The sequence below is a fragment of the Schistocerca americana genome, chromosome 4, assembly GCF_021461395.2.
Source record: "Schistocerca americana isolate TAMUIC-IGC-003095 chromosome 4, iqSchAmer2.1, whole genome shotgun sequence".
Taxonomy (NCBI): Eukaryota; Metazoa; Arthropoda; class Insecta; order Orthoptera; family Acrididae; genus Schistocerca; species Schistocerca americana.
The window spans coordinates 65,863,985-65,887,803 of record NC_060122.1 but is presented as its reverse complement, the minus strand read 5'-3'; the positions used below and the strand labels follow the sequence as shown (position 1 = coordinate 65,887,803).

The 23,819-nt window shown below is 39.9% G+C and overlaps 1 protein-coding gene across 1 annotated transcript in view; it reads right to left on the bottom strand.

The window, feature by feature from the left end:
- LOC124613261 overlaps positions 1-23,819 on the bottom strand; it is a 151,751-nt gene that overhangs the window by 82,074 nt on the left and 45,858 nt on the right. Inside the window, exon 3 of the mRNA XM_047141953.1 lies at positions 21,622-21,807. Coding sequence (XP_046997909.1) covers positions 21,622-21,807 — 186 coding nt within the window. The remainder of the gene's footprint in view (positions 1-21,621; positions 21,808-23,819) is intronic.

The following is a 23,819-nucleotide window of genomic DNA, read 5'->3' as shown; positions in this document are numbered from 1 at the left end:
AGGATTGAACAAAGGCTTTGTAGAGCTGCAGCAGCATAGAGCGATCTGCAGTCCAATTGGTGTTTCGCAGGCAGCGGAGGGCATTCAGGTGCTGCCAGCACTTCCGCTTAAGCTGATGAAGGTGAGGAAGCCAAATCAATCGGGTGTAAAAAACCAGTCCTAAGAATTGATACGTCTCCTCTACAGTGAGTGGATAAACATTAAGGTAATGTTCTGGTTCCGGATGAACAGTACGACAACGACAGAAGTGCATAACACACGACTCTGCAGCCAAAAACCGGAAACCGAGGGCTAGAGCCCATGAATGTGCCTTGTGGCTGGCTCCCTGTAGATGCTGCTCAGCAACACCAGTACTGGTGGTACAGTAAGAAATGCAAAAGTCGTCAGCATATAGAGAAGGATGGCCCTACAGCTGCTGCTAGACCATTAATTGCCACTAAAAATAGAGATACACTCAATACAGAGCCCTGCGGGACCCCACTGTCCTGGATATGGGCAGAACTACGGAAGGCACTAACTTGGGACACAGAAAGTACGGATGGACTGAAAGCTTTGGATAAAAATCGGGAGTGGGCCCCAGAGACAGCACTCATACAATGTGGCAAGGATATGACGTCACCAGGTTGTGTCATACGCTTTTTGTAAATCAAAAAAGACGGAAACCAGGTGTTGGTGTCTGGAAAAGGCTGCTTGGATGGCAGACTTGAGGGACACAAGACTATCAGTGGTAGAGCGACCCTGGCAGAAGTTGCCCTGACATGGAGCCAGTAGGCCACATCACATGACTCCAGGACCCAACCCAACCATCGACACACCATACATTCCAGCAGCTTACAAAGAACATTGGTGAGGCTGATGGGCCAATAGCTATCCACATCAAGTGGGTTTTTACTGCCGTTGCGAAGGAAAGACACCATCGCACCAGATCCGGTTAAAGATGATGAGGAGATGTCACTTGCAGACCGATGAGAGATGTTTAATCATCTGACTGTGGATCTGATCTGGCCCTGGAGCAGTGTTGGGGCAATGTGCAAGGGCACTGTGGAGCTCTGATTCTGTAAATGAGGCATTATAGGATTCGCTGTGGCTTGTAGTGAATGACAAGGCTTTCTCTTCCAGCGCTGAGAGTGCGAAAGGCTGGGGGGTAATTCTCCGACGCAGAGGCTTGAGCAAAGTGCTCGGCAAAGTGCTTGGCAATCGTGATTGCATCGGTAGATAACACAGCATTTATGTTAACACTGGGAACATTTGTTGGGGTCTGGTACCTGAAAACACATTTGATCCTTGCCCACACTTGGGAAGGTGATGTATGGCACACAATGGTCGAGACGTATCTCTCCCAGCACTCCTGCTTCTGTCGTTTGATAAGTTGGCAAATGTGGGCACAGAGCATGTTTAAAGGCTATGAGGTGCTCCAGGGAAGTGTGCTGCTTATGCCGCAGTAGAGCTTGCCAATACTTCTTAATTGCTTCAGCGACTTCTGGCAACCACCAAAGAACTACTTATCGCCGGGGGCACCCTAACGAGCGAGAGATCATGTTTTCTGCCACAGAAAGGATTGTTGTCATCACCTGCTCAACCATCACATCAATGTTCTCGTGTGGGGGAGATTCAACAGTGACGGCAGAGGTGAAAGTTTCCCAGTCCGCCTTTTTTAAAGCCCATCCGTGGGCCTGATGCTGGGGCTGTGACAGGAAGATGGGGAAGGGGTCACTACCCCACAGGTCATCATGTGCTATCCAGTGGATAGATGAGAGAAGTCCTGGGCTGCAAAGTGATAAATCAATGGATGAGTAACTACCCTAAACCACAATGAAATGTGTGGCAGTCCCAGTATTTAAGAGGCAGAGGTTGAACTGAGAAAATAAAGTTTCGACATCTCTGCCTTGGCCAGTAAGCAAGGTGCCACCCCACAAGGCGATATGGGCGTTAAAATCTCCCAAAAGTAGGAAAGGTTTAGGGAGTTGATCAATCGTGCAGCTAATACATTCAGGGGTACTGAACCATCTGGAGGAAGATATACATTGCAGACAGTTATTTCCTGTGTCGTCCTTATTCTGGCAGCCACAGAGGAGTTTGAAGGGGCACAGTTTCACTAAGACTGAGTTTAGGACATAAACACAAAGTCTGCCTGACACTCAATTATAGTCACTATGGTTCTCGTAATATCCCTTATAGCTGCGAAGGGCAGGGGTCCGCATTGCCGGGAACCAGGTTTCCTGGAGAGCAATGCAGAAAGCTTAACAGTTTCCTTAGCTCAGCCAGGCGGTGGAAAAACCACCGCAATTCCACTGGAGGATGACACCATCGTGAGACTGGGAAGGCATGGAACATTCAATGAGGCAGTTTACACCTCAGGGTCACCGGCTGCCACTGACTTAGTGCCTGAGCAGTTTATATCCATTGTACCTGAGGGTCCTCAATGGACGCCAGAACCTCCACCTCATCCACAGATGAGGACGCAGAGCTTGTAGGCAGTGGTGGTGTGGGTGCCACTGCAATTCCCTTGGTCTTGGGGATCTTCTTTTTGGATTTTTCTCCCTGCTCCTCGGGTTTCCCTGGCTGGGAGGACTTCACTGATTCACCCTCTGGAACAGAGGATGAGCATGAAGCCCTATGACCAGCTGCTTTTAGGCTCTTCAGCCACTGGTGGGTGTCATCTTTCCCACCAGCAGAAATCTGGGAAGGGAGTGACCCAAGGAACCCCTTCCTAGAGAGAGGAGCCAAAGAAGACTTACACTTCTCCGGCACATAAGCAGGGACTGAAATCCCTGATGGTTGGGGTAGTGTTGCCCCTGAAGTAAGTGGAGCACGTGCAACAGGGAGAGAATACTGCATGATGAACCAAGCCAGTTCATATCATTATGCACAATGAGTGTGATTGTTCAAAAGTTAAATGTAATTTAAAATCTTGTTACAACTATGCATCTATTCTGTTGTTTTAATGTGGATTCAGTAGGGATCTTGTTATTGAACCTTTGGTTCATTTGTGTGTATTGTGAACTGCTACATTTTCTTAATCGAATGAATTTCTTAAATTCAAAACTGGTGTACTGATCACTTAGATATAAGTGTGTGTAGTTGAGAAGTATATTGGTAGTTGGTGTCTTCAGGATTGGGATAGCTAGTAGTAGCCAGCCAATAAGTAGCAAGTAATGATTTTACTCAGTTTTCTATTATAGATCAGTGGATATTATCTGGTGTAATAAGATGGAAGAATCAGCAACAATCAACAAAATGAGGATGCAGAAGTAATGAAAACCACTGCATTAAAGACACACAAGATGTATCTACAGGACATGTGCCCTGTAATTGAAAAGTATCAGCACGATCTCTCTGTTCCATTAAGCCTCAATATGGATCTCTAGGAGAGGAGTGCTGAGGGAGTGGGGGCAGGGAGGGTGAGGAGGGGGGAGGGGGAGGGGATAGGGGGGTGGGGATAGGGGGGAGGGGATGGGGGGGGGGAGGAGGAGACCATGAAACAAAGGTGGTATAACCAACAACATCCAAGTCAGATTGTGGAACGCCCGAAGTCTGAATGTGATAGGGAAGTAATAAAATCTGAAAAGGGAAATGTAAGGGTTCATTCTAGATACAGTACGAGTCAGTGAAGTGAAATCGAAGGATCTCTGGTCAGAAGAATATGGGTAAAACATCAACAGCAGCAGATAATGGTATATCAGGAGCAGGATTCATTACACAGGGAACAAAAATGATTTTTTTTCTGAAGCGTAAATTTATGGAGTCTGTTTAAATACATATGATAATGAAGTACTTAGCCTATAAATTATTTTGTTCGAATAGACTCTGGTTCTCACATGATAACCTTTCCATAAAAAAATAGATCTTTTTTACTACTCTACCCACACTGACATGTTTTTATTTTTTTATATACCTATTTTTTAAGTAAAGTAACTGTACTCAATATGGCCTAGTGCCTTTGTCTTAGTAACTATGACAGGAATCGAACAGATGGCATCTCATGTGTATTTGACAAACTACGTTAACTATCTTTACTTCTCAAAGAGAGCGCCATGGCTATCAGTCATTTCACAGGTGCGCTTTTGCTATTCGCCATTCAGTTGTTATTACTTTGTGCAGGTAGGCCTCTTACGTTACTCATTCGTTATAAGTTTTCTACAAACGTCATACAGTTCAAATGGTTCAAATGGCTCTGAGCACTATGGGACTTAACTTCTGAGGTCATCAGTCCCCTAGGACTTAGAACTACTTAAGCCTAACCAACCTAAGGACATCACACACATCGATGCCCAAGGCAGGATTCAAACATGCGACCGTAGCAGTCACGCAGTTCCAAACTGAAGCACCTAGAACCGCACGGCCACACCGGCTGGCTCGTCATACAGTAGTAGTAGAGGGGTTTTTGGGCGCACGACAGCAAGGTCTTCAGCACCCTCGTCATACAGTGTCAGGTACTTCATGCAACTGTCCTGTTTGGGCATTTCTGTTACACAAAGTATGAATTCTTGACAGAAGTCTTGTGTTAATAACACCGAACATTGTTGCTATGTATGTGGTAAATATTATCAAGAAAAGCAACAACAGGATATACAAGATTTTTTAAAACAAAGCTATTGGGCATACTGTAAAACAACTTGGACAACAAGAGAAATGTTAGGCTCCGCACAAAGTTTGTAAAACTTGCATGGATTCACTTCCAATATTGGAGTCAAGGAGCACGAAAAGGACTTCTGTTTGGAATACCAATGACATGGATAGAGCCAAGAAACCATCTCTATGATTGCTACTTTTGTGCTGAATGTAAAATGTATGAATCAATACAAAAATCAGTCTAGGGCTTACTGAAATGTGCAATCTGCTAAGCCACCACTCCTGTATAGTAAAGATTTGCCAATACCAGTATTTACTTCCTTATCAGACTACTACTGTGAATGATGTTGAAATGTTTGACAAAGTAAATGCAACAGTTAAAGTGAATTTGGAGAATGTAGGCCTGCATTGCAAAGCTTTTCTCAGGGTGAGCTAAACAACTTGATTTGAGATTTAAATTTATCAGAGAAATCACCTGAGATTCTTGCATCAAGACTAAAAATCGGAAATCTGGAGGTTCCTATGGGACCAAACTGCTGAGGTCATCGGTCCCTAGACTTACACACTATTTAATCTAACTCAAACTAACTTACACGAAGGACAACACACACACACACACACATGCCCGAGGGGGCCTTGAACCTCCGACGTGGGAGCCGCGCAAACTGTGGCAAGGCGCCTCAGAGCACAAGGCTACCTCGTACAGCCACGACTAAAAGAAAAACTATTGCCTTCAGCCTGGGGTATCAATAACATCCTACTGAATTGAGAGAGTGCAACATTCTTCCATATTTTAATGATATGAATTATATCATATATTGTAGTGATATTTTTGGACTTTTAAATTTAATGACTCTTCGAACATACCAACCGCAAAACTGATGACTTTTCCTAGATAGCTCAAAAAACAGTTTTAAATGTGTGTTACTGCATAATGGAAATAAACTTGCTTTCATTCCAATAGCTCATTAAAGTACCCTCAAGGAAGAACATAAAAATATTAAACTTGTTTTAGAGAAAACATCATTTTAACACCATCAGTGGTCAGTGCGTGTAGATTTAAAAATGGTAAATTTTTTATTTGGTCAGCAAAGTGAATATACTAAATAGCCATTTTCTTTGTATGTGGGACAGTCATGCTAAAAATGAACATTGGAACAGAAAGGAGTGGCCACCAAGAATGAACCTGACTATAGGAAAAGATAACGCCGTTCATGAACCATTTGTCAGTGGGGGGAAAATCATTCTTCCACCATTACATATTGATAAGATTCTGATTACATATTGATCTTGGGTTTATAAAAAAGTTTGCTATAGTTTTAGATAGTAATGGCAATTGCTTCAAATATGCTTGTCAATCATTACCTCATCTCAGTATAGAAATGTTAAAAATAGGAATTTTTTATGAGTCACAAATTCGTACTCTTACAAAAAACAATGATTTCACAAACCACATGACTCAAGTTGAACTGGTGTAGATCATCAAAAATTTTTTGGGAAATTGCAAATCTGAAGAATAATCCAAAGTAGTAGACAAAATGCTCCAGAATTTCCAAAAACTTGGAGGTAATATGAGTGTCAAATTGCATTTTTTGCACAGTCATTTAGATAAATTTCCTGACAACTCGGGCGATACAGCGAAGAATAAGGGGAACAATTCCACCAGAACATCAAAATTATGGAGGAAAGATATCAAGGCCATTGGAATCGCCATATGATGGCAGACTACTGCTGGAACTTGCAGACACACAGACGAAAATTGCATACAAGACTTTTTTCTTAAACCTTACTTAGCTGTTTTTGTTTTTATGATTAATTTTATTATTCTTTTTATCATTTATACCATTTTGTTGGGTTGAAATCATTTGATAACTTTTAAATAAACATTTAAAAAAATATTCTCTTTTTTTACAATTTAATTTCCAGTATAAATGGACTGCTTTTATCTCAAAAATATTATTATTTTCATATTCAGCAGACCAAAATTACCTGAAATTGATTAATAAATCATATGCTGCAGAATCAATGCTACCCTGTGTTACAAACAGGAAGGTAGGGCAGAGAGTGAGTTATTGTGAACTGTTCAGTTACGTGGTGGCAAAGGTCCTGAGTGTGAGTCTCAGTCTGTCGGGAAGTTTCACCAACAACAATAGTTTATAATCACATGCCGACGTTGCAATCAGAAGATGGAGAGAGAGACAAAGTATATGAGGATATTGAAAGAGTAATTAATATGTAAGGGGAGATGAAAATCTAACAGTCAAGGGGGATTGGAAAGCAGTTGTAGGGGAAGCAGCAGACAAAAGAGTTACCGGAGAATAAGGGCTTGGTAGTAGAATGAGAGAGAAGAAAGACTAACTGAGTTCTACAATCAGTTTCCGCTATTAATACGAAATACTATGTTCAAGAATCACAAGAGAATATGGTGTGTACTTGGAAAAGGCTCAGACCACCAGAAGGCTCCAGCTGAATTACATCATGGTCAAACAGAGATAATGAAATCAGATATCTGAGTGTAAGTCATGCATAGGAGTGAATATTGATTCATGTAACAATTCAGTAATGATGAATAATTGTCCAGAAAAACCAGTGTGAATCTAAGTGGGACACTAAAATTGTTAGGAATGATGAGATGCATTTGAAGTTTGCTAAAGATTTGGATACTGGGATAAGGAAATCCATGGAAGGCAGTTCAGTTCAAGAGGAGTGGACATCTCCAAAAAGAGCAATCATTGATGTTGAGCAAACACATATATGTACAAGAAAGGTAACAGTGAAGAAACATTGGGTAACAGGAGAAATACTTCAACTGGTCAACAAAAGAAGGAAGTACAAAAATGTTCAGATAGAGACAGAAACATAAATCATTTAGAAATGAAACAAAAGGGAAGTGCAGGGATGCCAAAGTGAAATGAGTGCAGGAAAAATATGAAAAAATTTAAAAAAAAATGATCATCAGAAGGACTGATTCAGCACATAGAAAGTCAAAACAACCTTCCATGAAATTAAAAGTATGAGCGGCAACATTAAGAGTGCAATGTGAATCCCACTGTTAAATGGAGATGAGAGAGTAGTTAGGTAGGAAGAGTCTATCAAAGACCTATTTGAGGAGGAGGAATTCTCTGATGACATGATATAAGATATTGGAGTTGATATGAAAGAGACATGGGATCCACTATAAGGGTCAGAATTTAAAAGAGCTATGGAAAGACTTGAGATCAAAAATAGCAGAATGGATAGATAACATTCCACTAGGATTTCTAAAATCACTGAGGGATGTGGTAACCATGACTATTCAAAGTTGGTGCACAGGCTCTATGGGACAGGTGACATACCATCAGACTTTAGCAAAAATATCGTGCACACAATTCCAATGGTAGGAAGAGCAGATAGGTGTGAGAACTATCACACAATTGATAGCTTATGCCTCCAAGTTGCTGACAAACATAATATACAGAAGAATGGGATAAAAAACGGAGGACCTGTTAGATGATGATCAGTTTCGCTTTAAGAAAGGTAAGGGCATTGGAGAGGCAGTCCTGATGGTGCAGCTGATAATGGAAGCTATTAATTTTAATTTTAAAAACCAACAGCCTCAGTTGCAAAGTTTACCTAGCTTTACCTAGATTTCAGTTGGAGTAACCCAACCTTCTTCAGAATAAAAGTAACTACCGGTTGTTCACAGTGGACATCGTCAATCTAAAAACTACAAATCGATGAATTATCGCCAGCCTGTAGAAACTTATCTGAAACTGCCTCAGCCCCACTACGCAACCGTGATGCGGCCGCCACGAGTGCTGTACTAGAACTGACTGTAGCATCATGAGGCCCGCCTAGTCGGACACACTCCTTGCACCTGCGCATAAACTGTGTGATGGGTACGTGTTATGTTAATAAAAAGTTGTGTATGACTAGGTGATGGCATCACTGCTATCACATACACATAATATTGACCACAGTCGGTCATATTGAAGAATTATGTGGTAGCACGTATATTTTACAATAGGGTAGTGACTTGGTGATCGTCAATCCAGTTACTCCACATACATGCTATTGACCAACGAAGTTATTATCCACTAATTAAATCAAGTGCTGAAACTGTTCTTAACTCTAGAACGTGCATACCGAATATCGGTTGACCATCTGCGTGCATGTTCAATGTGTTCAATACGCCAAATATTAACTATTTACGCTGTTACCCTATATAATAATGAAATATTAATTAGGTAACTGAATATTCCTATATAACAATAGACACCTTCATAGATGCGTCCAAAAAATTTTTATGGTATCAAACTAATACACCTAGCTATTGAACCTATGGGAGTACAGACGTATGTTGGCGAGGATAAAGCATAACCCGCATTAACATTACGATGGATGGAACAATGTTTGTAAACCTTCAAAGAAGCTTCTATTTCGCAGCTGCAGTTGATCGTTGACAAGGTTGTTTTTGTCATGTAGTAAATGTTTAAAAATTTGCATTTTCTCTAAAATGTCTAACCTTGCACCTTTTACTTCAAAATGCAAAAGCCGAGTATTGTGGGGGGTAGGGGGGGGGGGGGGGGCGCATGAGCCAATTGCACTAAATTTTCAGCAAATGTCGAACCACGTGTGAAGTCTCCAGTTGTAGTTGGAATATGCTCCTTGTACCATGTTAATAAGGCTGTTACTGTTTGGCCAATATAACATTTTGGACAGTCGCCACACGTGATCTTGTATACTCTGGATAATGACAATTTATCTTTAGGCTTTTTTAAACTATGAATCAGATTCTTCTGAATACTATTATTAGTGGAAAAAAACTGTCTTAAATCCCTGATTTTTCAAAAGACGCCCTATTTTATACGAAACTTTGCCTATAAAAGAAATAGGTACTATGACAGATGGAGTAACATCTGGCATGGTACCTAACGTAGAAGCTGTCATCATTCTGTTATTGTTTACTTTCTTGTTATAGAGCCGTCTCACAATTTCGGGCTCATATCTGTTATTTCGGCCTATTGTTTCAAGAGTTACCAGTTTTTGTTCCAAGGCTTCGGCAGATAAAGGAACCGACATCACTCCATGCAAAATAGAATGAAAAAATCCAATTTTATGCAGTATAATATTATCCGAAAACATACATTTCCTAAAGATGTCATATTCTATGTGATTATGTACTATAGATACTGTCGGATCTAAGTAGTTCAATGTCCTATTGGGCGACTCCTTCTCAAGAGTAAAATTAATTAACTTTCTCGTGGAGATCGTTAAATGCTAAAAATATCTGACCTATGTCTTCCTGGGACCCGTCAATTACTAAGAGAATATCATCTACGTATCTTGCATGGAACTGTATTTTCTCAGCTTATTCTACATTACTTGCAAAAAATTGAGATTCCATTTCGTTCATAAAAACATCGAAAAGAATGCCTGCTAGCGGGCTACCCATTGCGAACCCGTATGGCTGGCAATATAAATTATCATTGAAAGAAAAATAGTTATGTTTCAGAACAATGTGCAGGAAATTCATGAGCTCGTCAATTTCAACATCTGGTAACTTCTTATGACAACGTAAGTTGCGCTGTAAAATATTTAAAGACTGATCTACAGGTATATTGGTGTAGAGACTGGTGATGTCTAAGGAAGCCACCTTTGGTGTGGCATGGCATATTACATTATTTAACTTATTAACCAACTCAGCAGAATCTTTGATCGAATAATTTTTCTAAAGACGAAATTGTCTTTGATTTTATAATGTAAACACCGGGCCAGTTTATGGTACACACTATTCGTACTGTCCACAATTGGACGGATCAGGTGGAAGTTTTTATTAACCTTAAACTGCCTCCTCACTATGGGCAGCTTCAGGTTCATAATCAGGAGCCATTTCTTTTGAAACGTTCCTATCAATTTATTGGTATTCTGTAAATCTGTTCTTATCTCCTTCTGTAAAGCTTGAGTATGATCTGAAGCCATGGGAGTTATACCATTTTGATCAAAAAATGCCTCTGTTTTCTCTATGTATTCTGCTTTGGACGCTATGACTAACGAGTTCTTCTTATCGGCTTTTGTAATTAAAGCGCTATTATTCTGCAGTTTATGGTTAATGCTTTCAACTGTTCTATATATGTAAGGTTTTGATTGAGCAACTGACAGTTCACTTTCCAAGAATCTACAGGATTCATAGGCTAGTCATGTTAGAGCATTCTTCGGTGCTTTCGCATGTTCTAAACCTAATTTAAGATCTGCTATAAAATGGTCTACCACGTATGGTTTTGAAATTGCAGGTACAACATTGAATTTTAGCCCTTTGGAAAGTAACTGGGTTTCAGCTGATGAAAACACAATGTCAGTTTTATTAATAATATGTTCATAGAACTTGGGTGTCAATCCTGTATTACTGCCCCCTCCTCGTTGACTACCTCTAATATCCCCCTTCGACAAATTTGACAATTTTTTCGCATGTCCTGCTGCGATTTCTTCTTTCTGTTTAGCTATGTATTCATTGGCTTGTGCCCAAAATTCATCTAATAGATAGTTGTAGTGTACCGTAAAATATTTCTATATTTCAAGAAATAGCATATAGGTTTCTGCATTTAACCTATCTTTCTTTGTACTCAATTCTGCAATTCTGTTATTGAGAATCTGACCAATGAACTTCTTTTTAAATACTTTTGACTTATAGAACAATTTTCCTAAATATCCGTTTACGAATTTTGGGGTGACACTGTTTTGTTTACACTTGTTAATAAATAGGAGAGCGAGTAAGCTACTACAAACAGCATAGTGAACGCATTATTGTAGCCAAGATAGACACGAAGTTTACGCCTACAAGTTTATATGCCAACTAGCTCTGCAGAAGATGAAGAAATTGATGAAATGTATGATGAGATAAAAGAAATAATTCAGGTAGTGAAGGGAGACGAAAATTTAATAGTCATGGGTGACTGGAATTCGAGAGTAGGAAAAAGAAGAGAAGGAAACGTAGTAGGTGAATATCGATTGGGGTTAAGAAATGAAAGAGGAAGCCGCCTGGTAGAATTTTGCACAGAGCATAACTTAATCGTAGCTAACACTTGGTTCAAGAATCATGAAAGAAGGTTGTATACATGGAAGAACCCTGGAGATACTAGAAGGTATCAGATAGATTATATAGTGGTAAGACAGAGATTTAAGAACCAGATTTTAAATTGTAAAACATTTTCAGGGGCAGATGTGGACTCTGACCACAATCTATTGGTTATGAACTGTAGATTAAAACTGAAGAAACTGCAAAAGGTGGGAATTTAAGGAGATGGGACCTGGATAAACTGAAAGAACCAGAGGTTGTACAGAGTTTCAGGGAGAGCATAAGGGAACAATTGACAGGAATGGGGGAAAGAAATACAGTAGAAGAAGAATGGGTAGCTTTGAGGAATGAAATAGTGAAGGCAGCAGAGGATCAAGTAGGTAAAAAGACGAGGGCTAGTAGAAATCCTTGGGTAACAGAAGAGATACTGAATTTAATTTATGAAAGGAGAAAGTACAAAAATGCAGTAAGTGAAGCAGGCAAAAAGGAATACAAACGTCTCAAAAATGAGATCGACAGGAAGTGCAAAATGGCTAAGCAGAGATGGCTAGAGGACAAATGTAAGGATGTAGAGGCTTATCTCACAAGGGGTAATATAGATAATGCCTACAGTAAAATTAAAGAGACTTTTGGAGAAAAGAGAACCACTTGCATGAATATCAAGAGCTCAGATGGAAACCCAGTTCTAAGCAAAGAAGGGAAAGCAGAAAGGTGGAAAGACAATATAGAGGGTCTATACAAGGGTAATGTACTTGAGGACAATATTATAGAAATGGAAGAGAATGTAGATGAAGATGAAATGGGAGATACGATACTGCATGAAAAGTTTGACAGAGCATTGAAAGACCTGAGTTGAAACAAGGCCCGGGAGTAGACAACATTCCATTAGAACTACTGACAGCCTTGGGAGAGCCAGTCCTGACAAAACTCTACCATCTGGTGAGCAAGATGTATGAGGCAGGCGAAATTCCCTCAGACTTCAAGAAGAATATAATAAGTCCAATCCCAAAGAAAGCAGGTGTTGACAGATGTGAAAATTACCGAACTATCAGTTTAATAAGTCACAGCTGCAAAATACAAACGCGAATTCTTTACAGACGAATGGAAAAACTGGTAGAAGCCGACCTCGGGGAAGATCAGTTTGGATTCCATAGAAATGTTGGAACACATGAGGCAATACTGACCCTAACGACTTATCTTAGAAGAAAGATTACAGAAAGGCAAACCTACGTTTCTAGCATTTGTAGACTTAGAGAAAGCTTTTGACAATGTTGACTGGAATACTCTCTTTCAAATTCTGAAGGTGGCAGGGTTAAAATACAGCGAGCAAAAGGCTATTTACAATTTGTACAGAAAGCAGATGGCAGTTATGAGAGTCGAAGGACATGAAAGGGAAGCAGTGGTTGGGAAGGGAGCGAGACAGGGTTGTAGCCTCTCCCCGATGCTATTCAATCTGTATATTGAGCAAGCAGTAAAGGAAACAAAAGAAAAGTTCAGAGTAGGTATTAAAATCCATGGAGAAGAAATAAAAACTTTGAGGTTCGCCGATGACATCGTAATTCTGTCAGAGACAGCAAAGGACTTGGAAGAGCAGTTGAACAGAATGGACAGTGTCTTGAAAGGAGGATATAAGATGAACATCAACAAAAGCAAAACGAGGATAATGGAATGTAGTCGAATTAAGTCGGGTGATGCTGAGGGTATTAGATTAGGAAATGAGACACAAAGTAGTAAAGGAGTTTTGCTATTTGGGGAGCAAAATAACTGATGATGGTCGAAGTAGAGAGGATATAAAATGTAGGCTGGCAATGGCAAGGAAAGCGTTTCTGAAGAAGAGAAATTTGTTAACATTGAGAATAGATTTAAGTGTCAGGAAGTCGTTTCTGAAAGTATTTGTATGGAGTGCAGCCATGTATGGAAGTGAAACATGGACGATAGTTAGTTTGGACAAGAAGAGAATAGAAGCTTTCGAAATGTGGTGCTACAGAAGAATGCTGAAGATTAGATGGGTAGATCACATAACTAATGAGGAGGTATTGAATAGAATTGGGGAGAAGAGAAATTTGTGGCACAACTTGACTAGAAGAAGGGATCAGTTGGTAGGACATGTTCTGAGGCATCAAAGGATCACCAATTTAGTACTGGAGGGCAGCGTGGAGGGTAAAACTCATAGAGGGAGACCAAGAGATGAATACACTAAGCAGATTCAGAAGGATGTAGGCTGCAGTAGGTACTGGGAGATGATGAAGCTTGCACAGGATAGAGTAGCATGGAGAGCTGCATCAAACCAGTCTCAGGACTGAAGACCACAACAACAACAACAATAATAAATAAAATTGCCATACTAGTATTCGCAATTTTTAACCTTATATCTAAATACTTGTTGGCCTCACCAGAAACTTCGGCAGGTAAGAACTTAAATATTTTCAACATTTCCCGGCCCTGTCAGCAACAGTATAAATATTAATCTTAATTAAAAAAAAAAAAAACCTTCTCAATGACCAACTGCAGCCGCAAAATAGAAGCTTCTTTGAAGGTTTACAACCGTTGTTTCATCCACTGTAATGTTAATGCAGGGTATGCTTTACCCTCGCCAACATATGTCTCTACTCCCATAGGTTCAATAGCTAGGTATATTAGTTTGTCACTGCAAAAAATTTCTGAACTCATCTATGAAAGTGTCTATTGTTATATAGGAATATTCAGTTACATAATTATTATTTCATTATTATATAGGGTAGCAGTGTAAATGGTTAATATTTGGCGTATTGAACATGTACACAGATGGCCAACTGATATTCAGCATGCACGTTGTAGAGTTAAGAATGGTTTCAAAACTTGATTTAATTAGTGGATAATAACTTCGTTGGTCAATAGCATGTACGTGGAGTAGCCGGAATGACGATCACCAAGTCACTACCCCATTACAGAGTATAGGTGCTACCACATAATCCTTCAATATGACCGACTGGTCAATATTATGTGTATATGATAGAAGCGATGCCATCACCCAGTCATACACAACTATTCATTAACATAATTAAAGGCAGTCATATCCATATAAGTATCGCAGGAGGGTAACTTCACCTTGCCTCAATCTACTGGACACGAAGTTTTGGTTCAGACTAGCTGGATCACTTTGAATTGATCTTACTCAATGACATTTAAAGGTGCCCTTTGGAGCGTTGTTCGCAAAATCACATCATAATTGAACCATTTTCCCGTCATCCTCCCATAGTTTAGACTAGTTCTAAAAGTACATATTGACATTTGTCTGTCAATTATTTTAAATGTGTTGACTGGAGCGATGTTCGCCAAGTCACACTTTCAATATGAGCATAATTGACCTTTGTCGGTCAATAGTTTTAAGTGTGTTGACCACAGCAATGTTCGCCAAGTCACACTTTAGCTTTAAATATAATTCTGCTGTCATTCCCTAAGTTCAATGGCAGTGGTCACCAGGCCTGAATTATGACGGCAGTGTTCCACACACAGTTTTCACAATATGTGTGTGGGTCACCTCCATAAAGACAAATTGAGTACCCCATTGCTGCCACATTATCGCCTACTTTAGTGTTTTCTGCAACTCATAACCATAACTTCGTCATGAAGCTCAATCAGGCACGTGCATTAGTTTATTTTGACTCAATAGACCATTTCAGGTCAAATATATTAATCTTGAATAATCACCATCTATTTTACATGGCCCGTATTGCCGGATGTTACAGATTAGATGTAGTCTTGTTCATAATTTCATTCATGACCATTTGTGTGCAAAGTCAATAGGATGTTCATGTATTGTAACCATAGCTAAGCAAATGCTTAACATCTATGTCTCAAGAAAAAATTAGACCTAGTAATAATAATGACGATGTTGGCTTTATATTATCCTTTCCACTCCTACGTCCTTTTTAGGTGATTAAACTTCGTGCTTAAGCAGAAAATTTTCCTAGACAGGCCATATGTTGTAAGCACATGATGTCTTCCTCATATCATGACCAACGAATACTTCATAAATGTTAAGACAGTCGATCTAAGTACGTTCTGCAAAGGGTAACACATACACCCTTTTCCTCAGCTGTACCTTTCTTTTATTTCACTGTGCTAGTAAATTAAAGGACAGGATTTAGGTTCACGTCTTGTCCCAACAAGTACCCATCACAAAGTGTACGCGCAGGCGCAAGGTAGCGTATCTGCCTAGGCGGGCCTCACGACGTTACGGTCAGTTGTAGTACAGCACTCGTGGCTTCCGCGTCACGGTTGCGTAGTGGGGCCGAGGCAGTTTCAGATAAATTTTTACAGTCTGATGATAATTCATGGATTTGTAGTTTTAGCTTGACGATGTCCACTATGGACAAAAGGTAGATACTTTTATTCTGAAGGAGGTTGGGTTATGCCTACTGTAGCCTAGGTAAAGTAAGGTAAACTTTGCAACTGAGGCTGTTGGTTTTTGAAGTTAAAATTAATATTTATACAGTTGCTGACAAGGCCACGAAATGTTGAAAATATTTAAGATAATGGAAGCAATATTGAAGAAAAACTGAGGCACGTTCGTAGGATTTGTCAACCTAGAAAAAGCATTCAAGAACATAAAATGATAGAAGATTGTGAGAAAAATATAAGTAAGCTGTTGGCAATGACAGGTAATACACATTATGTAAAAGAACCAAGAGGGAAGATCAGAAATGAAATGTTCAGATTAAAAAGGTTATAAGACAGGCATTCAGTCTTTTGTCCCTACTGTTCAATCTATACATAGAAGAAACAATGACAGAAATGAAAGATAGGTTCAAGGGTGGGATTAAAATTCACTGTGAAGGATATCAATGAAAAGGGGGTGGGGGTAGGAGTGGCAGCGGGGGGAGGTGGAAGGGTGCAGCGTTCACCAACAGTGCCTTGCGGAAGTTAAGTGAGTCACTTTACTGGCATCACCAAACAGTAAATGAACAGTTTGGCGAATACATTAACAGGGTTATGCGTGTATTTTGCATCCATGCCAGGGAAACTGAGATGGTTGCTCATATTACATAAGATAGGGCTTGGATTATGTTTTGCACTACCACCGTGTACACTTAGCAACTTAGAAGAATTAGCACAACAGAGTGGAGGATTTTGGTACGTAGATCAGGGTAGAGAAACTGACCCTCCTATGAATGAGGTAGATGGCCAAGGGTAGCGAGACAGAGGTACTACATCCTATCGGTGTTTCTCATGTGAGGTGAAGGGACGTTTGAGAAGTGACTGCATGCAAAAAAGGGAAACACCAGAATGTGTATTTATGTACCCTGGCACCAATGGCCTTGTCCTTGACTATGTGGTACTCATGCCGCCAGAGTGCAGTCACTGCAAGACATGGAACCTATGGGAGCACTGGCACAGCTATGCTGGGAAGAGGCCCAGGTGAGATCAGGCAATCAGCTGGACTCAAGTATAAGGAACATATCTCTTGAAAGCAAGCACCGAATCTGTGGTCAGGGCTGGCAGCACACCGCTGACAATCAGCATGGGGCATGGAGGGCTATAGTTGCTGCCAAGGTTGGAGATTTGGCCTTTGCTTGGAGATGGATGGTCAGAAATGGAGAATATCTGGAGAGACACCAAGAAAAGCAATTCTGTAGAAAGCCAAGTCCAAGACATCACCGAGTTGGCCTGGACATTGACTCTGAATGGGCACCATCAGCATAGGCGGTGCTACCATGTGGAAAACAATATGTTGTAGGGAGACTTGTTTTCTCTGGTCGCACACACACAGCACTGCAGAAGGGCAAGGAATGGCTTCAGCAGGTTGCAGGAGAACAATCAGAGTGGTTTTGAGCTAATGTTGGAGCCTGGTGCTCTTGTGTTCACGTTGAGTCAGTGTTATATGCAAAGGCGCATTAACTGGTGCCAACTTAGCTCATTTCATCCGAAGTTGTCAGCACTGAGTTACAGCTTGTTATGGCTATTGCATGTGGTGCACACTAAGTGAATATTGCGTATTGCACATGAGGTATGTTAAAGTAAATACTGTACCACAAAGCAATCCGGTTAATATCAGTATGTGCAGTGCATGTGATAGTGCAAAATTTAAATGCAATTGAAAATCTTGTCACAACTGTGCATTTGTTCTGTACTCTGTGGTTTTAATGTTGATTCAGTAGTGATCTTGTCTTTGAAACTGCAATTCATTTATGTATATTGTGACTTGTTATAGTCCCTTGTACGAGATATCATCAAAAAGTAATGGGAATTTTTGTTTTTCTTTACAAAATCTTTATTTATTTATTTATTTATTAACACCAGCTTTGTCCCCTTCAAAGTAATGTCCCTCAGATATAACACACTTGTGCCAGCACTTCTTCCAATCTTGGAAGCACTTCTGGAACTCACTTTTCATTACGAAGTTCACCTCCCTCAGCGATTCTGTTTTTATCTCGTCAGTGGTGGCAAAACAATGTCCGGTTCCCTTCAGCCTTGGGAATAAAAAGAAGTCACAGCCGGCCAAGACCAGCGAATACAATGGCTGAGGCAATATAAAGGTTTCGAGCAAGCACTGAGGTGTGAGCCGGAGCATTATCGTGATGCAACTTCCATGAGCAGTTTTGCCACAATTCTGGTCATTTTCTTTTAATTGCTTCACACAAATGGCATGTAACTTCCAGGCAGTATTCCCTATTGACCATATGACCATAAGACAAAAACTCAAGATGCACTATCCCATTTTAATCGAAAAAACAGTGAGAAAAACCTTTACATGTGATCGAACTTGCCAAATTTTTTTCTGTCTTGGTTCTTCAGGCATTTTCCATTGGGATGATTGGGCCATATACCCATGTTTCACCACCTGTTATGATCTCCTTTAGAAGTTCTGGATCGCTGTTATCTTCATTCAGCAATTCCTGAGTGATGTCTATGCAATATTGTTTTTGATCGAAATTCAATAATTTTGGAACGATCTCTGCTGCTACACATTTCATGTGCAAAACATGAAAAAATTGCTTTTTCATGAACCAAAAGATATGCCGTCATCATAAATAATCTCTCTGGTGGTGATTAGGCAATTTTCCAGAACCATTCTTCTTCATTACTTCTTCCACATTGTCATCAGTAATTGATGTGCTAGAGCATACAAAGCGACCATTGTTTTCAACGTCTTGTTGATCCTCTCTGAAACATTTATACTACTCAAGCTCTTGTCTTACTCACAGTAGATGTGCTGCATTTTATTTCACTTTTCAAGCAAAATTTAGTGTAAATTCTTTGCACGGCCTTTTCAAAAGTTAATATTTGACGAGCACTCAAAAACCAGATTATAAAGGCTGCAAAATTAAAAAATTCCCATTACTATTTGATTACACCTCACCTGAATGAATTCCTTGCATATGTGACTGGTGTACTGATCACTTAGACGTAAGTGTGGGTATTTGAGTCACATATCAGTAGACAGTTTCTTGGGGATTGGGGTAGCTATTAGTAGCCTGGCTAGAAGCAGCTAGTAGCTATTTTACTTGGTTTTGTATTATAAATAAGTGAATATTTTCTGTTGTAATAAGTTACTGTTGTTGTCATTATTGAAGGCCAAAGGCCACATATTTGGAGTACTACATCTATCATGTTTCTGGCTGGAGAAAGTGTTCATGTGTGCGTGAGGTGTGCTTGCTTGTGTGTGTGTGTGTGTGTGTGTGTGTGTGTGTGTGTGTGTGTGTGCGCACGCGCACACGGAGGGGGGGGGGGGGGGGGAGGGTTTGAACAAAGCTTTGGCTCTGCAACTCTGCGTGTTATCTTTATGGTGAGTAGCAATCTATGGTTTTTCTAATGTTCTTCATATTTCATTTATAATAGCATTTTCTATCTTGTTACATCAGTCTTTGTAAGGCAAATAAAGTATTGGTGAAAAGACTGGGCCTGCTCAACCTCCAGCCCAAACCGCGCTCCACCTGAATGCTATACTTGCCACACTACACATGAAAGAAAGATACAGTTAGCCAAGTTAGTCATGTTATACTGTTGGGAGACAAATAAATTGAGTAAACAGACAATCTTTTATTGCATTATTACATTACCATAATTTATTATTAATTTTTGTGGTAGATATTAGGTTGGTAAACAAGTTCATAGCATTTTTGTTTTACTTTTTGGTATTCTGGTTGCTATGGATTTATTTATCAACTGTAATTTTTTATTTGTTGTCTATTGTTGTTATTTGAGTTTACATCATCTGGAGGTAGTGAGTGGAGCTGTGGATGCTAGAAAATGGAGTGCCAAATGGAGAAATCTGAACATCTCTGACATATTTTTCTATCTGAATACAAGAGAGGGGTGACAGCAGCAGAGGCAGTCAGAAAAATTTGCGCCATGTATGAGGAAAATGCACTGGACAGACTTTTGTGACACTTCACTTTCAGGAAGACCTTTGGGGTTTGATGAACATCATTTAAACTCATTAATCCACTGTGATCCTCATCAGTGTACTTAAGAACTGACAAACATAATGAATTCTGATCATGCCACCATCATGTCACATTTGCACGCAATGGGGAACGTTCAAAAATCATGTGCATGGGTAATTCATTCTCTAAGCCAAGATCAAATAAATCACCAGGTGGCCTTAGTTCATCTCTGCTTGCTCATCATCAAATGGTTAGTGAACAACACCGACCATTCCTATCATATATCGTTACTGGTGACAAGAAATGGTGTCTTTATGTCAACATAAGGAAAAGAAAAGAATGGTTGAGCCCAAACAAAGACCTGCATGTATCCACAAAACATAATGTGGAACAGTGACAGTGTTGCGCACTACAAATTGCTTCCTCAAGGTGTAACCATCACTGATGACACGGTCCACGAACAACAGCCAGAAAGAATGCATGAAGTGATACCACTCCACAATAACACCCACTTGATTCTTTGTCTGACAAAAAACACGAGTTGGGTTGGGAACTCATTCTGCATTCACCTCATTCACCCGATTGTGTGCCCTCCAATTTTCACCTCTTCTGCTCTCTATCTAACATTCTTCAAGGAACTTCCTTTCTGGATGAAAATTGTTGTGTCTAGACAAGACAGCCTAGACACAATGAGAGGAAGCCGAAAGGCACGCGCTAAGTTAAAGCAGGAGGGCGTGAGATCTGAAACAGGATACGTAATGTAATGAATGCTATAAAGAAAAGTACGTAGCTTCTGTAATACTTAACTTTAATCCATCCTTTTGGTACATCTGGAGATTGTGGCGATACAAGTGAGACTCTTTAGATACATGCAATGTTACTAATGGCGCCTTGCTAGGTCGTAGCCATTGACTTAGCTGAAGGCTATTCTAACTATCTGCTCGACAAAGGAGCGAGGCTTCGTCAGTGTAGTCGCTAGCGAAGTCGTCCGTACAACTGGGGCGAGTGCTAGTCAGTCTCTCGAGACCTGCCTTGTGGTGGCGCTCGGTCTGCGATCACACAGTGGCGACACGCGGGTCCGACATGTACTAATGGACCGCGGCCGATTTAAAACTACCACCTAGCAAGTGTGGTGTCTGGCGGTGACACCACAAAAATGCACCTTGACACAGCTCGACAAGATCTTCACCACAAAATCATGTGATTTCTACGGTCGCGGGATCTAAAAATTACCCCAGCATTGGCATACTGTTGTTAATAGTGACAGAGAATACATCACTGATGACTAAAGTCTCTGTTATGTGTTTAAAACCTATGGAAAAACGCTACGAACTTATGCACCAACCCATCATGCACAGTTAGGCAAGAACATATTTGCTATATCGGTCGTGGTCTGTTGTAGGTTGTCTCACAAAACCTTAGGAACATGGTAATATTAACTAGATTTCCTAAGCAAGAGGTTAGAGCATTATAGCATGTCATTTATACCCTTCTTACTACAGTCTAAAATTTGTTTGTAAATTAATACATCAGTCAAAAACTGGTCATCTATTGGAATACAACAAAAGATTCAAGACACAATGGAGATGGAAGACACACAAACAGTTACAAAATTTTCATCCTTACCTCATTTAATAATCTTCTGTTTCTATGACCAGGATGAAATACTTCAGTTCTTGTTTCATGAAATGGAAAGTCGTTTCCTTTTCCTTCATGATACAGAACACTATGTCTGTTATCATTATGTGTCGTCCTCCTCGTATTTCTAGCTTGGAGCGTATCTTCATATAGTTCTCTTTGCGCAGCACATGCCTTCAAAGAAAATTATTAATGATTTGATGATGTTTGTGTCAATTATATTGATACTGAAAGTGTAGCACTACATACAATAAATGGGTTTATATCTGCTCTGTATAAAGTATGATTTCCGTAATACTTAATATGTTAATATGTCATGTGAGATTTACTCACTACAATAGGAAGTGTAATGACCTATACTTCACGAGTCTCACAGATCAAGTAACACCATATATGAGATATTAAGACACTACAAGAACTGCAACAGATCTTTATGAATGTGCACACTAATCACAGCCTGTATTTGTGTCATGGATGATTTACTTATATTTCTTATTTCAGAAGACTCTTTCTAGCAATGTGGTGTTCAATGTAAAAAAGAAAGAATGGAGGGTCAAGGTTGGGGCTGAATTTGGAGGGAAGGATAGAGGGTGGGAGGAAATGCACATTAAATTGGTGACAGAAACCCAAAGGTGAATTATTGGTGTGGTCACGAGTTGAAACAGATGATGGTGAACAGAAGAAGAGTGTACGAGACAAGCTGAAAGTAGGAAATACATTTAACCCACATGTCGAAAAACTGGCATACTTGCTGATACATCAGACTAATGGCTAATGACTCAACATTGCTGAATGAATACTAATAAACTGTGATCATGAAATTATTACAAAATAATGCTAAATTCTGTGCAAGGCTGTGAGTGTGTGTGTGTGTGTGTGTGTGTGTGTGTGTGTGTGTGTGTGTGTGTGTGTGTGCGCGTGTGCGCGTGTGCGCGTGTGCGCGTGTGCGCGTGTGCGCGTGTGCGCGTGTGCGCGTGTGTGTGTGTGTGTGTGCGTGTGTGCGTGTGTGCGTGTGTGCGTGTGGTGTGCGGGGGGGTTGGGGGGGGGGGGGGGGGGCGAGCACGCACGCATGAACACCAGCCAACTGCCATATTGAAACCCTGTCATGTTACCAGTTAACTAGTTAACGATGAGTTGACATCACTTTATTTCCCCTGCTTGTTGCGAGTGTAAAATGACAGGGGAAGAAGATTAAATTCAGATATATTGCTGGATAAAAGAGAATTGTAGAAAAATACTGGTGCTGAATTGGTGTTGAAATGTCAATGGTGTCAGATTGAAAGAATAACAGAAAAGAAATTGAATTTTATTTCAAAATGATTACAAAACCCAATTTATACACCATTTTATATGCAAAGAACTAATAGCTAGATGATTCATTTTCATGCAGTTTACTGCAAAGATGGAGAGTGGTGGTATGATTTAAGACGTGATATTGGAGGAAGAGTGATAAATTTAAAAAAGAACCTTTCTAAAAGCCAGCCCCATGTGGTTAAAAAGGTGGAACACATCAGCTGTCACAGATACAGATGAATATTTTGAAAACGAATTCAAAAATCTTATTTCCTTTATCACATTCATTTCTGATGAACTTTATAATGCTGATGAATCAGATGGTATGCAGTAACATATTAGCTACAATATTACATGATTCTGCAAAAGGCTTTAAAAATTAAAGGAATATAATTTCAACCAGCAGAAAAATGATCTTATCAGAACAAGCAGAAAGATATATATATATATATGTTCAGTAAAATAGATAAAAAATCAGTGATATCATATCTCAATGAGGGACTTGAAACTTTCAGTAAGGTCAGGAGCATGTAGAGGAACTTTGGCTCAAGTTTAAGAGAATAGTTGACCACACACTGGATAGTGTAAAGGGAGGGAACCTCCATGGTGTACAGTGACTGTTAAAAAACTTCTAAGGAAACAGAGATAAATGCATAACAGGCGTAAAACAAAGTGAAGGGCTATAGAAAGATAGAGAGATGCTGAATGAAAAGTGAAAAGAGCAATGCACGATGCCTTCAATGACTACCATAGCAGAATACTGTAAAATGAAATTACACAACATCCAAAGAAATTCTGGTCACATGTATAGAGTGTAAGTGGCACCAAATTTAGTGTCCAGTCCCTAGTGAATGAGACAGGAACTGAAATTGAGTATAGCAAAGCAAAAGCTG